The 16,610-nt window shown below is 41.5% G+C and overlaps 1 protein-coding gene across 1 annotated transcript in view; it reads right to left on the bottom strand.

Moving 5' to 3' along the window:
• Positions 1 to 16,610, bottom strand: part of fbn2b (fibrillin 2b) — a 68,253-nt gene that overhangs the window by 30,541 nt on the left and 21,102 nt on the right. Inside the window, exons 7-8 of the mRNA XM_083911063.1 lie at positions 6,446 to 6,643; positions 3,597 to 3,722 (exon numbers count right to left, since the gene is read on the bottom strand). Coding sequence (XP_083767189.1) covers positions 3,597 to 3,722; positions 6,446 to 6,643 — 324 coding nt within the window. The remainder of the gene's footprint in view (positions 1 to 3,596; positions 3,723 to 6,445; positions 6,644 to 16,610) is intronic.

Below are 16,610 nucleotides of genomic sequence, written 5' to 3'. Positions count from 1 at the left end.
TATTGCAGACGCGCTGTGTGGGGTTATGTATGTGTGTGTACCCTGCACATCAAGTTGGGAAAGTGAAGGGTGTGTTAGTGTTTGTCTTTCTAGGAGTAGAGCGGGTGTAACTTAAATCTATGTGTGTTTTCCTTTGTCTCAGTGTGTATGTAGTAGCGCCTGCCGCTGGAAGCTAAGAGGCTGCCTCCTGTCCGACAGCAGTGGCAGAAGGCCTAGGTGAGGCTGTAAAAGCCCAGCCAAATAAACCTTGTGTCAGCAGCAACAACAACACGCCAGACATTACGCTGCACACAGACGTAGTGCTGTTGGACTGACCACTGTGTGTGGAGGGAAATGTGCAGATACATGTCTAAAACTGAGCGATCAAGTCTGCCTGTGCAACTGTGTGTATCTCTATAATATATGTGGAAAAACTAGGATAAACTGTGTGTGGATTTCCATTTTCCATTGTTTCATGTAATCTAAACTCTGATGTGTGAAACTGTGTGTGTGTGTGTGTGTGTGTGTGTGTGTGTGTGTGTGTGTGTGTGTGTGTGTGTGTGTGTGTGTGTGTGTGTGTTTAGCGTGAGTTCGTGAGAATCTGTGAGTGTCAGAGCAACGAGGAGGTCCGTGTGTGTAATAAGAAAGTCTCCCAAATGTCGTAAGTGTTTCTTTGTTCAGCACTAACAGCTGGTTTTGAGCCAAAGGACCGTATTTATGGAAGGAAAATGGTAGGAGAAGCAGAAAAAAGCAGAAAGAAGAGGAGGGGGAGGGGGAAAAGGAGCACAGTCTGAACTAAAAGCAGGCCATAAAACCAGGTGCCTTGTTGTGCCCAAAACAATCAGATACCCATGACATCTTAACTGCACTTTATCTTAACTGCCCCCAAACCTCCGTAATTTCACTGTGAAAGCTCTAAGGGAGGCTTGTTTGTGCATTAGCTAGAAGGGCATTTCAGTAAAACCTCCCCAAAGGACCTGGTTTGATTGTTCCTGAGATTTCACTAAACATGTGTTTCCTGCAGATCCATGACTTCAGATACACGTCACAACGGTTCTTTTATTTTTACAAGCTTCACAAACACTGAACTCTTTCTCTTCTCAATCAAATTATAAAAAACCTTAAATAAATAAATAAACAGATCAACAGCAGAGCTGACATCAGTACATTCTGGACGTGCTTTCTGATAGAAGTTATTGATGCAAAAGATCCACATCATTTTGAGGATCCGTTTTCCAAATAGAGCGATTTAGAAGTGGTTTGCCAGTTTGCTGTCTTAAGAGTTGTATTGTCCTGTTTAATGCTGACAAGATCAGTCTGTAAGTAGATCGATAACTATTTTGATACTTAATCAGCAATTGTTCACTTATTTAATTGAGGAAAAATGTCCAACAGCTTGTTTGTTGCTCTTTGTTGCTCTTGCCTGGGTTATACGGTATTATTGTTTTTCAGACAGAACTGTATTGTATTGATTTCAGATTCAACATCAGTCATTATGCTGGCCCCACACTAGAGGATAATTGGAGACTTTTGGGGAGTGATTCACCCCTCATAACAATTGTAATTTCGAATCATAAAACGACTTGAAATCCTGTAAGAACAGTGATGGAATATTGCAACAGCCAATGAGAACGAGCTGAACCGGAAGCATCACCAACTGGATGTTGCAGACTTGTGAAGAACAGAAATCTGCCAACAGTGCGAATAAAAACTTTTGTCTCCTGAGCCAGGTGGAAGGTGAAAAGGAAGAAAAGCTTGTGGAATTACATTAGTGCTTGTTTAAGGTCATGCATTTTTATTTTTTTGGTGCACAGCATAGCAAACACAAGTGCAAGCATTTGACGACGATAGTTCGCCTCAATGGATGGTCAGTTCTGATTCTTGCTTTACGTCTTTGGTCTCTCACGTTTTTTTTTAAATCAATCAAGATTTAAAAATGCTTTAGTGTGCACCAGGCTGCAGGTCTTTTCTTGTTGTGACCACCTCATCTTTGCTGAAAAAGATAAAGCTCACATTGTTCATTAAGTGGCAGAAAGAGGAAGAGTGTGTAATTTAAGGTAAAAATAACCATTTAGGGGGTAGAAAGCTTACAGGACTTTCTATCCCTACTATTTCTACCTTGTCTCGCGCTCTTGTAGTATAACTGCTCAGCCCTCTCTGAGGTGGAATGTGGCTACAACATCCACACCCAAATGTTTTGAGCAGCGCTCAACATCTCTTCTTACTGTAAGTCCTGAACCGTTGTTGGCAACGACCCAAAACCACATCTGAGACTGAGACTGGGACTGGGCGAATTTAGTGAAGTCATCCTCCCTGTTTCCTCCTTTATCCACTACGACATAAATCACTTTTTGTGTATGTCACGGTAATTGCTTTCCATGTGGAGACGCTAGTTTTCTTTCTGTATGTGGTGCAGCTCTCAGCCATGCTACAAGTTAATAAAAAGAGAATGCAGATAATAATTCATACACTGATTCACTGATAGTCAGTACGGCCTTGGTCTGTTCAGTAGAATAGATGTCATCTGGCTGAAACAGTTTAAGGGCTTTCTGTAATCCTCCCTAAAAACTAAGAACACATCGGCTCCAGTCCAACAGACACAACCCCTGCCTGGCTAACTATCGCACTGTTTAGCCTGGACATTGTTTAAATTCCACCCAATCAACACATTGTAATGTGAATCCACTCTGCATGTGTTTCCATGTGTCTTCTTTAACTTTGAACATCTCCTAACTTTTTAAACGCTGTAAACTGATCCCTGCCGTATATCTCATTTTAGTTTTTTATTCTTTTGGACTGATGAAAAGTTTGCACGCTCAAGTACTCTGCATTCAAATACGATTGATATATTTTGCAATGTTTTGTCAATCATTAATTGAAAAAAAAAAAACAGCTTGTAGTTATAGAGTGCTGCAGTAATGAGTCCTAAAACCCTGAAATGAGTTAGCATTTTTCCGATTTCCTCGCCTTGAAACCAATGGGTTTTCTGAATAGGCTTTTTGTTAGATTCCTGAAATAATGTCTGTGGTTAACACAAGCTGAATACATTTTCCCGTTTTATTCTACAACATAAAATTTGTCAATAAAAACCCTACTTTTTGAATTTTTAAGCTTTTACGGGTCTTATAAAGCGGCTGAATGAGACTACAGAGGTTGTCAAACGTCATCACGCCAAACACGAGAAATCAAATGGAAGCTAGGGGTGTTGATGCAGTGTGTTTATAGCCTAAAGTTAGCTTTTAAATCTGTTGATTTATGCCTCTGAAATCATACATTATGGTGGTGTTTCATTGGAGAAGAAAGTCTTGCTGAACAACATTATCACAAACGTTTGTTTGTCACAGATCTTATTCTCCGGGTTTTCCCTGAATCCCTCTTTCAAAATTCTAACATTAGCGTGTTTTTCTTTGTTTCATATCAGTGAATTCAGTGGTGTTGTTTTGGATCAGAAAGAAAACAGTTAACATAATTTGGCAATTCAGAAAATAATGGCCGCACATGAATTTGAATCAAATTAATACCTTTGGTCCTCATTATGTATGCTTATTTCTTAACTGTTGAACATGTATTTGTGTTAAATCAACTGCATTACTCAGTCTTGATCAGATCAGACTCACCTTCACATTTGTGGCTGGTTTCACTCTGACGGTGGCCGGCAGGACATTTACACTCGTAGGATCCCACAGTGTTGATGCAGTTACCTCCGGCACAAAGACCTGGCACTGCCTGGCACTCATCCACATCTGAGAAAAGAAGGAAAGACAAATAGATGAGAAGAGACAAAAGCAGAAAACAACAAAAGTTCTTAAAAGTATTGTCATCTGCAGAGCATTGCTTGAAGAGATGCAGCATCCTGTTTGTATTACACCAAGAATTACAAAGGACTAACTTAAAACAATGTGTATTCTATATACATATATGCTTATATCAGTTAACTATGGTTCAAAGAACATTTTAGAGCATGTTTCTGGCTTGTCTTCTGTCTCCAAAACACTGTTATTCATTATTTTCTGCTACATCTTTGCAAAGGGAATGAGGTGAAGTAATGTGGCGCCAGCAGTGATGCCTGAGACCACTTCCAGAAAAAAGACCCACTCCAGCTCTTGTTTAACAGGAAATGGCTTTTTAAATGTACGTTTTTCCCAGCATTCAATGTGAGTCACTTTCCCCAGTATTAAGGATACGTAAGTCAGAGGGCGATTCCTGTAAGAAACTGTGAATACCTCGGATACTGTACCCTTGGACATGCACACACACACACACACACACACACACACACACACACACACACACACACACACACACACACACACACACACACACACACACACACACACACACACACACACACACACGTACATTCAATCTCTGCTTCTTTCTCAAAAAGGAAAATACTGTCTTGTGGTGAGGAACTCTTTCAGCCAAAAGGCTGAGAGAGGAATAAAGCATCTATGAGCCAACATCCTGATGTGGAGCCTGGAGTGCAATCTTTACATTTAGATTCATGGTCAGGTGTGCTTTGTACTTCTGCCAGAGAAACATTTCTCTAGGCTGTCTGTGTGTGTGTGTGTGTGTGTGTGTGTGTGTGTGTGTGTGTGTGTGTGTGTGTGTGTGTGTGTGTGTGTGTGTGTGTGTGTGTGTGTGTGTGTGTGTGTGTGTGTGTGTGTGTGTGTGTGTGTGTGTGTGTGTGTGTGTGTGTGTGTGTGTGTGTGTGAGAGAGAGAGAGAGAGAGAGAGAGAGAGAGAGAGAAAGAGAGAGAGGTGAAAGAGTAGAAACAGAGATTCAGAGAGCACAGGAAGTACAGACAGATTGAAAAAGAGAGTTAAGAGAGGAGGTATTTGAGTCACAGAGACGTGAGTGATTGTCTCCCACTAGCATACCTAAGGACGTGGTGGAGCTAAATACAAACCAGTTACTGATCCCAGATGTGTTACCTTTTTGAATTTCCCTCATAAATAATAGATACAGACCTATTCGTATATATGTCTGGTATTATATCTTATGGAAGGCCTTGTTATCAGATGTCTAAATATTTGCAAGATATACGTACATCAATTATTGTTGCAGAGACTGAGTGCATTACATTGAAATATTTCTGATATTTTGGCAGCCCCACTCAATTTACATACTTTCCCAGCAAATATGGCCCCGAATATGCATCACGGAGCAGTTGATGAAAAGGTTAAAAGATCTGTGTCTTCTCCCTCGCTATACCTAGAGCCATGAACATTACAGCAATTTCATGACAAAATAAGGATCAACGCTGGATTTCACCATTTGATCTGCATAAACACCACTGGGACACTCCACCCAGTTCTGCCCATGTTAGTTTAGTGCAATGAAATGACCAAACATGAACCCAAAGATGGACTTGCTCCTGACAAAAAAAAAATAAGAATGTGACTATTACTTGCTTTGTGCTGGACTTTTTGTTTTCACTCATTATGTGAATTACTGGATGATTCAGGTGCCAAGAACCAGGCTTCTTACACACACTATGTCAACATATCTCTCCATGAAGTCTAACAAGTAGACTATGGGTATAAACCCCTCATGTGTAACTTTCTGTTGTAAAGTAAACAACACTTAAATATGCCGTAATCCCCTACTTCCCAGCATAAATACGTGAACTCAATGTCCTTAACTCTGATACTGCTGAAGTGTGGCCAGGTGCTATAAGCGTCAGTACAAAAACACAATCTCCCTCTGTGACGACTCCAGCTAGACGTCAACCATCACAATCTGCCCAGGGTCGTGCTGGGTGTGTCTGTCTGAGAGGGGCTGGATTGAGGCAACAAAGAGCCTGGCTGGGTTCATTTAACAAGGGACACAACCTCTACATGAGTCATATATTGATGCAATCTTATTGCTTAGTTTGATTGGGACCATAGGTTACTATGGGGCCATGTATGGAGAGACTGGTCTAAGGGGGTTCTGGGACACCAGCATCAGGAATGTTGATGAAAGGAGGTGAATCTTAGTTCATATTTCCCTCAGTTTCTCTCTTATAATCTCCATATCTCACCCTTTTGGACTCAGTTTTGGGTTATGTTATCTCTGTACTGTATCGGTTGGGATTATTTTTGTGAGGGAATAAGGTAGCTTAAAGAAAGACTGAAGTAACAGCTGGAACCAGCTCATAATCAGAGATACAACACCTAAAGCTGTTGTTTACAGGGACATGGAGATGCATGTACACAGCTTCTGCTGAATAAAACCTTAACAGGAAAATACAAGCCAGCATCCGGCCTACGTGTACCTATGTACGTGTAAACACCCTTGATGTTGTTAACACTACCTTGAGGATGTTGTGGGCAGGAATGTTGACGAATGAAGTAATGGTTGCATTGTTTATTGTGATGATCGTGTGTGGCTGGGTTTGTGTGTCCTTCAACACTGTTGGAAAGAAGATCTGCCAGGCGTGTGTACAGGAAAGAGAGAAAGACCTATGTGCTTCGATTCTGACCTTGGCAGGCTCCAGTCCGGATGTTGGGGATGAAGCCTCGCCTGCAGGGGTGCGGCTGGGCGGGGCACTGCTCACAAGGGTGGCCCCATGCTCGACCAATGGTGGCGCAGCAGAGAGTTTTGGTGCAGACGATTCCACTGAGCTGGCCCTGGCACATCTGGTTGTTCACCTGGGTGAAACATGGCCCAGTCCTGTAGTCTATGGAGGGAAAGAAGGAAGAATCCTTTGTTAGTTAGTGATTGATTTAACATTTGATTGATTCTATGATAAAACAGTGATTCATTTCCTCGAGGCCATCTGGTTGCACCGTTAAATGAAACCAGATTATGTACATAGTTGAGAATTTTCTGCTTCATGAGAAACACATATTTCCTGTAACATCAAGTGAGTCAGTGATCTTTTCTTTCTTTCGTGATTTCACTCAAACAACAAATGGAAGGCTGTCCAAAAAAACACTGGCACAGCATTAGAACAGTATTTGAGAGAGATGACTCACTGGACCCTTTAACAGGTTGTCACAGTTTAATTGTTCTTTTATGTCTTGAGTCTTTAATCAACAATCAGCTCAAAAAGTGGAGATTTACAAGTAGCAGGATTTAGACTTAAGAGGAACAATATGAGAGCTGGTAGCAACGTAAGGGCTCACATAGGTGCACGCAATCCCAGGCCTTACTTATTAAACCTGCAGATTAAACTGCAAAATACATCAAGATTGCTTCTTTCCGCAGAAATTTAGCAACTGAATTTAAATGACTAATGTGTATTAAGTCTCTGTGATAAGAAGTTGACGTATAAGCAAGATCCAGCAACTTTAACTAGGAGTTATTGTTGGGTTAAACAGTGGGGGTTTCTGTTTCAACTGAATTGACAGTACAAGCAGCGTGATCATCAGTAACAATCAACCTGTGACAATCATTCAGTCTAAAAATGAATGTGACATTTTAACGCATTTGTAGGCCATCTTCAGGACAATGCACTCTTGTGTGTCCAAAAATGTGTCCGACATATGTTAATAGCTAAAAAGTAACGACAAATGTCTGATGTAAGTCAGACGTGTGTTGAAATGGCAGATCCTCTCTTTTTGGAAAGGGATTGGGAACAAACACCAGAGATAAAGAATATAAATAAATATGCGCAGATGTTGTGAGTAAACACATTATGAGAGCAAAATGTCTTCAGTGAAACCATGGCATAATCCCTTTGAATAAACTTCACAAATCAGGCACAATGACCTCATGCTGAAAACCATTTCAGCAACACGATGGTCGTCTTTTCAATCACATACGGTCTAATGATGGATTCCTTTGTGGGAAAAACCCTTATTATGTTCTCTGCAGTGGCGCCAAACTTAATATAGCCTTCATTAAAAAAAAGTACATTGTTAGATTGTCACAGGGGAGATGAAAGACAAACTGCATGGTTGACTAGCCAAGGCTGTGACAGTGAGATGTGGAGAAAGACAGCGGCCTGCTCAGCTCTGAAGGACAGAATGACATGGACAGATAGGAATCAGTGGTAGTGTCTGGTGGGAGTCCTTCTTCAGACTTATTGGTTCCTTGTGCTACATGAAAGGGGATCACAGATGATGGAAGCTAAAGAGTAGGAGACCCAGAAAGAAAGAAAAAAGAAAAAGAGAGAGGAAAGGAAAGTAGGTCACACTGAGCATGCAGAGTGCAGGTTGGGGCTCACGCCAGTTCTCCGTCTCCTCCATCTGTCTTCACTTCTCTTTGCCCACTTTAAGTCTTCCTGTCTGTCAGTCTTCTACTCTCTCCTTGTCGGCATATCAGCCGCTACTTGATCTTCCATCTACATGTGACCTGGTTGGGACAGTGGAATGGGAACTTATACACCACATGCATCTACTCATGTTCTGACAAATACTGTACTACGAATGAATGATCTGCATAGAAACCTGAACAAAAATACACAAAAAAAAATACTCCCTGCTTACTCTGCTACACATTTACATTTAATGCTAGACTAAACCTAAAGACTAAGGCTGCCATTATTTAAGATTATTGTTATTCAACCAGCAAATCCCATGAAATACCTAAACCATCTATGCTATAAGTCCATCCCTCATTATCACTTCACTACCCATCACTACAGTATCTGGGACATTCCTCCTGCTACAGATATAAACCTTTAAAAATAAACCAAAATGTATATTTTCAAGTTGTTGTTTTTCTAAAACAGCTAGCCTGGCATCAAGATACTTTTTGCAAATGCATAGTCCTCTAACAGAGGTAAAATAGTGCATTTGTTTGGGGTTATTATTTAGTTGCAAATCAATACACCTTTTTGTGCTTTAGTTAGCGCATTCAGCCGTTGGGTGGTGCATGTGAAAATGCCTAAAATCTTTGGTTACACGCTTGTTGGTCAATGAATTGTTGGTTTTGGTCTTTTCTTAGGATTTTTTGACAGAAATACATAAAGCATCTGCAAAAACAATCATCATTTAGTCTTGTTTTGCGACTAGTTGATCAAATATTTAAAGACATAATCTGTAAAATTTTAGATACATTGTTTGTAGCAGCCTTTTTGGCAATAAGATATAATTGTAGGTAAGGCCGTTTTTTTTTTTTTTTGCTTTTTTGTAAACTTTGACACACTCACCTCTCTACTTTCTGTCGGTCCCCTATGTGTTACCCTCTTAAATCCATACACACACATATGTTCCTGTTGCACTTCTGCCCTTACTACAAGCCTGACTCATGTTGGAAGTTCCCGATTTCTGATTTCAAGGGAGCACAACATAACCAGAATCTTATAGGGAGGGAATGTCGCCACAGACACTCAGATTGGAATACTCAGTCAAGAAGCAAGTAGAAGTTTTTCATTAGTGGGTCATAGGATCACCATTGTTTTAACTCACTCTTTGATAGATAGTAACTTAAAAGAAAATTAACTTGATAAAAAAAGATGTATGAATTACAACTTTAAACTGAAATCAGTTCAAATAGACAGTAAAGAAGAAAAGTGGGGGGAAAAATAAGAGGGAAAACCAAAGGACAAAAAGTGATTGGCGCTTCCAACTCTTCAGTCTTTGAACACTAGACAGTCGCACACAGCAGCCAAGTTCAGCAGCGAATGCATCTGCGCTAAATTAAATATATATGCATACACATGCCTTCACAAACACTGCCCTAATCTTCTTTCTCTCTCACACACAGACACACACACACACACACACACACACAAACGTCTGTGTAAATACACATGCCTGGAAGGAAAACACAGCATCTGTCTGAGCTGTAGCGTCGAGCCAAACAAAAGACTGGAGCAGCTTTCTTTAAAAGCACAAAATAACAAACAGTGAAAAAATGCTGTCTATATCAGACTGTCTCAATCACCGTGAGTACTCCATGTGTTCAGGCTTTGTTTGCCTCATGCATAAATTGATGTGTGGTATACACATCTGCATGTGATGCATGTAAAGTCAAAGTCGGTCACGTGTGATCGTGGACTCGGGCAGGTTAGGATAAGGGAGCGATCCAACATCCTGACTCAGTCCTGCTGACAACATTCGGAAGTAATTTTGCCTAATTAGTGTTCAGATTGCTCAATAGATCAAAAACATTCACCAGATCCTTCTATCCTCTATCCTCTCCTTAGTCCTAAATCCGCTGTTATCAACCTCTGCCTCTCATCCAGACGTCTCCGGTTTCATTCATAACCAGCATACATCACTATGAATAAAGTCATTTTCCTCTGATAATGAGAACTTGTCTCTTTGTCTGAGACCTAACGAAGTCTTCTCATTCTTGCAACTTTCTTTCTTCTTTTTTTTTTTTTATAAACATCAGCACTTCTAATAAAAGTTTTCTGAAGTCACTGCCAGTTGTAACTCAGTCCCAAGTTTGCTTCAAGCACTTGTAACCTTTCACCTAGATCAGTCCACATAGATTACCCAGAAAAGTCATATCAGACCATTTTAACGGGATCTGACCCTACACATATGATGTTTTTGTAGTGAAGCCGACCACATAATAATCTAACATTATATAAAAAAAAAACCTGTTCACGCATCAAAGCCAATTACTCTTTGTACTGATGAAAGTTGGATTAAAGCAAGATAAAATACTGTAAAGGCTGAGGTGAAAAAATATTTAATCCTGTCTGGAACGCAAAATTTCCTGGGGAAACATTTTCCCATCAACCCCGTCCAGCTATGGGATGGAGGAGATGGGATGGGGGGCGCTGACCCCAGCGTTGGAAGGGAAAGAGAGGGGAAAAGAAATGGCACGAGAGAAAAGGAAAAATCCTATTTCAGATTCATTTATAACTGCTGAAGTATTTATAAAACTCCCAGGTGGGGCGGTCTGGGAAGATAAGAAACTTGAAATATGAGCTGATCGCATGGAAATTAAGCTTCTATCATTTATACATACTTTCCTTTGACAAGAGGTCGATGGGTCAAATGAATTAAGAGAAGAAATATATACACACTTGCCTCTAGGTGTGTGTGTGTGTGTGTGTGTGTGTGTGTGTGTGTGTGTGTGTGTGTGTGTGTGTGTGTGTGTGTGTGTGTGTGCGCCTGTGTGTGCGCGTGTGTGTGTCTGTGAGCATGCATGTGTTTTTAAACCGGATGTCCTCTGTAGACTTTATACAGCTGGAAGAATTACACTGAGCCTAACGTCATGCCTTTACTCACCTGTTGGAAAGTAGAGACATTTTCTAATTATCCTGTGTGTGTGTGGGGGGGGGGGGGGTGTTCATGTTTGGTTGGTGTGTGCAGACTGAGCACATGTCTGGCCGCCCTTGTGGAATTTCTGATAACATCGCATTGTTTGTGTCCCTGTATCCTTGGCTGATGTGGATATAAATAAATGATTACAATGTGTGGGCTTGTTTGTTTGTGTGTGCACATGTGTGTGTGTGTGTGTGTGTGTGTGTGTGTGACTGTTTGGGAGGTTTGTCCCCATTAAAGCCAACCATAGCAGTCTCTGTTGGTCTTATCAGCGCCATTATCAACAAGCCTGAAATCACTCTTTTCCTTTCCTTTATCCCTTATCATTCCTCAAAGAGTATGTTGCTTTCTTTTCACCCACACCAAAAGCAGTCACCCAAACGTGAGTAAATATTTAACGCGCACACACAAACACACACACACACACACACACACACACACACACACACACACACACACACACACATCCAGGGTAACTGTGGGAAAATGGAAATGGGAGAGATAAGCCTTCAGCTTATGCTGAACAGAACAAATGAGACTGCATGGAAAAAATTACATTAAAATCTTGTTAAAAAGGAACAATTATAAGACAATTTCAACATAGTAACTTTACATTTACTTTTTGGAACTGGGACGTTATATCTTTGGGCATCAAGTCGTTATCTTTGGGCATCAAGTCGTTACTCCGTCATTGTTTCTATATCTCATTGTACTGTTAAAATACTCTTCAGCTATTTTTGTCTGTTTTGGGAAACTTCCCATCACAATGCTGTCCAGGGTGGAACAATAATGCAGACTGTATTGAACGCAGACATCGCCAGGCAAAAGCACAGTCAGACTCCAGGCTCCATCAACAACTACCACTCATGGGACATTCTTATTCAGTGAAAGGGGCAGTAGTGCTTTTTTTTTTTAGTGCTGAATCAAGATAAATCAGTCCATTTTTCATCAGGCCTGATCAAAGACAGCCTTCCTCTCCATTCTGTGAGGCTACTCGAGTATTGATTTGAACAAACCGGAGCCTCTAAATTTGGCCTGGGCACTGGTGAATAATGTCCTCCACTTTTTGTTAATGAGATGGCTCATCAAAATTGAGTGCCCCCATGAAAAGCAGACACTTAAACAAGCTTGTGAAATGTGACTTTCCTAATTACACTTAATGCATAACACGATTATTTAATTTGCAGGATATAATCACACATACGTAGTACGTTAACCCAGTGAGACTTCCAGAGATTTCCAGACATGGATTAAAACAGTGTTGTCTCAGCCAGTTCTTTAGTTGATATTTGCTCCTTTGTGGATTGACATGTGTCTTTCAGCAGAAATTCCTGCATATGGAAAACACATATGGGGTCTACATTAAGAAGCGATGTCACGCTCTTTTAGTATATAATTTATAGACTTGCTGTAAATCCAATTTTGCAAAGCTCCAAACTGGCTGACTCACACTAAATTGTCATTAGGAATATTTTCCACAGTGTGACCCGTCTCTGCCCCTGAGTCCCACCCTTTCACCAGCGCAGCCATTCTGTCCACCCACATTCTGCCCACTCTTATCCAGAGTCAATAGAGCAGAAATAGCGCAGGTTCCTTCTCTTACAGCACCTCGAAATGATGTCACTGTCTGCTGGGGGGCAAATTTCTCCTCTGCAATTTTCTGTTTATTTGCTCTGGACTGGGCTGCGGGCTGGGATTGCTAATGACCACAGAGCCTGTATAGGCCCACTGAGACAAACTGGACTGAGCAGCTAAATGAGCCAAAGCTCTGTGGCCACACATCGGCACCACCCCCTCTTAGCGTACATGCAGGGGAGACATACATTAATGCAAACAAGTTCAATGGGGCTAATATTGGCGTGTGCAAGACTAAGTGTCTTCACCCATGCTGAAAGCTCTATGAGACTGAAACTCGTGCACACAGGCAAACACACACATGCTGCTGATGACAGCGTAACTAATGGCGATGGTGGGATTTATTTTCATTTTAGGAGGAATTACTAATTCTATCTCTATCTCACCAAAGTCAGCGAGCCTCAGGCTGTGCAGCCATATGTGCAGACTCACTCCAGACATGCGAAGCAGGGAGGAGTTTCCCATGACTCCATCCCGGTTCACACATACTGGTTGACTTTCACTGCTTCATAATCATAAACAGTTTTTTTCACTGAATCAGACCGTAAATCTACTGACTCACGAACCCAGTTGCACAAACTCTCAAACCACAATACACAACAGAAGAGAAACTATCCATTTCAAACCCAATATTAATGAAATATACTGGACATTTATCAAAGTTATTGAATATCTCAGGCTGTTTTCTGGCAAGCTGAAGGACAAATTTTAAATTTCAGTTACAATTTCCTCAGTGACTTGTTTGCTAAAGATGCAGTGACAGGTTAAGTGAATATAGATAAATTGTAGATGCTTAAATTCAAGTTGTTTAGTTCCAACTTTCAATTTTCATATCCCACGCACGGTGGCTAGGATCGATTTCTGCTGTCACTAATATGATTTACGCTGTTAATTTGAAAAATTTAGCCCAACTCCGCTCTGGCTGAAGGTTATTTGGCACCGAAAACACACACACAAACAAAGATTTATCAGTGTTTCCCCTGTGACTTCCTACAGGTCCAGCAGTCTCCCTATTCCTGCAACATGGAGAGTGTTTGTACTCCCCTGCATCAGGCTTTGTGTACACAGCTGGGGAGTCCATTTTCATTTTTGCCCTGGCCCTCCCTTCTTCCTCCCCTCCATCCCTCTCTCTCTCTCTCTCTCTCTCTCTCTCTCTCTCTGTTCCCCTACCTTGCTCCACTCTTCATCGAGCAATGTCCATGATCACTCTACAAAGAAAGTCTGTCAGTCCTGTCGGAGGGGGGGGGGGGGGGGGGGGGGGGGGTTATTTATTGCCAGATGTCTTTAAGAGTCCCTCTGAAAAACTCAACCCCCAGAAAACAAGACCCCAGAGTTCTACGGAGAACATCGTTGAGGGTTGTTCATAACAAGAAAAGAAACCTTGAGAAAGGGAGATTAGGAGTGGATAGTATTTGAAGGAAACAGAAGATGAGTGTTTTAAGGAATGCAGAAGAAAGGCTGAGATGAATGAGGTGAGTGAAATTACAGGCCAACAACTTTCCTCTACCAAAGTGTCGGTAACAGCCGTGCGAAGAGGGAGGGGGTGGAAGGTGAGGGTCACAAAAAGGTGAATTTTGGTGAAAGAGAATATCTGGAAGTCAGTAAAGTAAGTAAGTAAAATGTATTTGCATAGAGCTCTTCACAGACAAAAGTCACAAAGTGCTTTACAACAACATACAGTGCGAAAAAACAGAAGAAACACAATACATCAAGCAAAACACAATGCACATTTAGGACCAAGGCTCCTAGTTGACCTGGTGCATGCAGGTCAACTAAAAGTCTGTCTAAACAGATGTGTCTTTATCTGACTTTTTAAGGAATAGAAACCGCAGACCGTGAGGGTACCAACTCAAAAGCTCGACCACCATCATGGGGTGCCTGGGGCGTAAATTTAACATCTAAGAGAACAAGCTGAGGCGATGGGTGAAGTAGCTCAGTCACATTTGCAGGAGCCTGCCCCTGCAATGCTCTGAAAGGCTGCACTCACACTTGATCCCAGATGATCCGTACCATGCTTTAGCATGATTGCCCCCCCTCCCTCTTTGTTTTGTCCAACTGTTTTTGAATACTCTTATCTGACTAAATCTGCGGTAAACACTCCTACTCTGCATCAGACCACCAATGGTGACCAACAGTGGCAACAGACATCAGGACCACCGTCAATACTTTACCAAAGCCCACCTCTTTCAAAGTGTTACGTGTTGTACTCACACTGGTCAAACAAACTAGACATAAGCACGGTACGAATGGTTAGTGTGAGTAGGCCCTAAGTAAGAGTGAAAAATTTAAACTGGATCCTGTATGCAACAGGGAGCTAGAGAAGAGATTTGGAGCATGGGGGTAATGTGGCCTTGCGGCAGCATTCTGGATTGACTCAAAACGATCTAGAGATTGAGATGAGATAAAAGCATGTATAAGCATCTCAAGTTCTCTGGCCAGTTGCTTAACATGGGTGTCAAAGACGATGATTGATCAAATATTACCCCAATACATTACATGATTATGGGGGAAACCTTCTCTGGAGCAACAACCAGAACTTGAAGGCGTAAAGGTTCCTCTCCTTCTCTGAAAAGATGAACTGAGGTGAACAGAAATTAAACGCAGCCTCCAATTCAGGTATTTTTTTCCACCGAGTGCCAACACCCCACCACCACTTCCCACCACACACATACCTCAGGCTTCTGTTCAAAGCTCAGGAGACCGACACCCACTGTCTGTCTGAGTTAGCTGTATGAAGTCATCCACATTAAAGGAGTCTGAATGTTCACCAAGCACTGAAGTAATGAACTAACAGAGTATGTCTGGACTGATAGGAGCACCACTCACGACTGGAAGACCACATCAAAGCCTTCCTGGTTCGATATCTTCCTTAACACGACAGTAAGAGTGTGTAGGGAGTATTGATAAAAGCATGGTCAGTTGACTCCCAAGCTTGACAAAGGCGATTCAAGTGAAAGGGTTTCATTTAAAGAAAAACAACCAAAGATTTACTTTCATACAGTTGGTAGTGGTCATTATTATTCATCAGTTATGATAAAGTTTTACACATCAAGTTAATTGCTGTAAAAAGGAATGCAATCACACAAGCTGTACACAAATGCTCACTTCAGCCATATAAACCTAATATTTGCACCTCATTCAAGAAGTGTATACAATAGACCCACCCTTAGACAGTGTAAAATATGGACATAGTCTCCTTTACGCCATCCATAGGTTTCTGGCGAGCCAAAATTAAGATTAAAGTGGCTCACGTCAGGCCGTATTGACATAGCCTCAGGCTGCATAGTTGTCCGGCACTGGGAGTGTCACTTATGGCTCGTTTGTATGACACCCTCACGTGTTCTTTAACCCCTAATGTACCATAAGTAGTCCTGCAGCTTCCCCCCCTGCAGCCTATTTGAATTTGCGTTTTTGTCGGACCCTGTGATCTAGTGAGAATGCCCGCTAATCCAAAAATGGGCAAAGAGATGGAGTATGCATGTGGCTCAGGCAGGCAGAATGCAGTCTACATTTATGCTAGCTGCATGTGATGGCATCCACCTGTCACCCAAAACAGCCATGCCTTTAATTATGCATAACCTTAAGTCTTTATATAATTTAAACTGGTCAGTCATATATAGATTCACCATCCGTACAGTATTCATGAACAGACAAATCAGCTAAAGAGACCAAAACAGGGTTTTTACCCAGGCTGTTAACATTTTTTTCTGCTGTCAAGTTAAGCATTTAAACATGAGCGTCTATGGTAATTGACTTGCTTTTGGAGCCAACCTCAAGTGGCCATTTGAGGGACTGCAGTTTTCGGCACATTTTTATGTAAATTTGTCAAACCAAAATTTG

Source organism: Echiichthys vipera, assembly GCF_963691815.1.
Source record: "Echiichthys vipera genome assembly, chromosome: 3".
Lineage (NCBI taxonomy): Eukaryota > Metazoa > Chordata > Actinopteri > Perciformes > Trachinidae > Echiichthys > Echiichthys vipera.
Note: the sequence above shows the minus strand (reverse complement) of the source record. Positions and strands in the feature narration are given on the sequence as shown.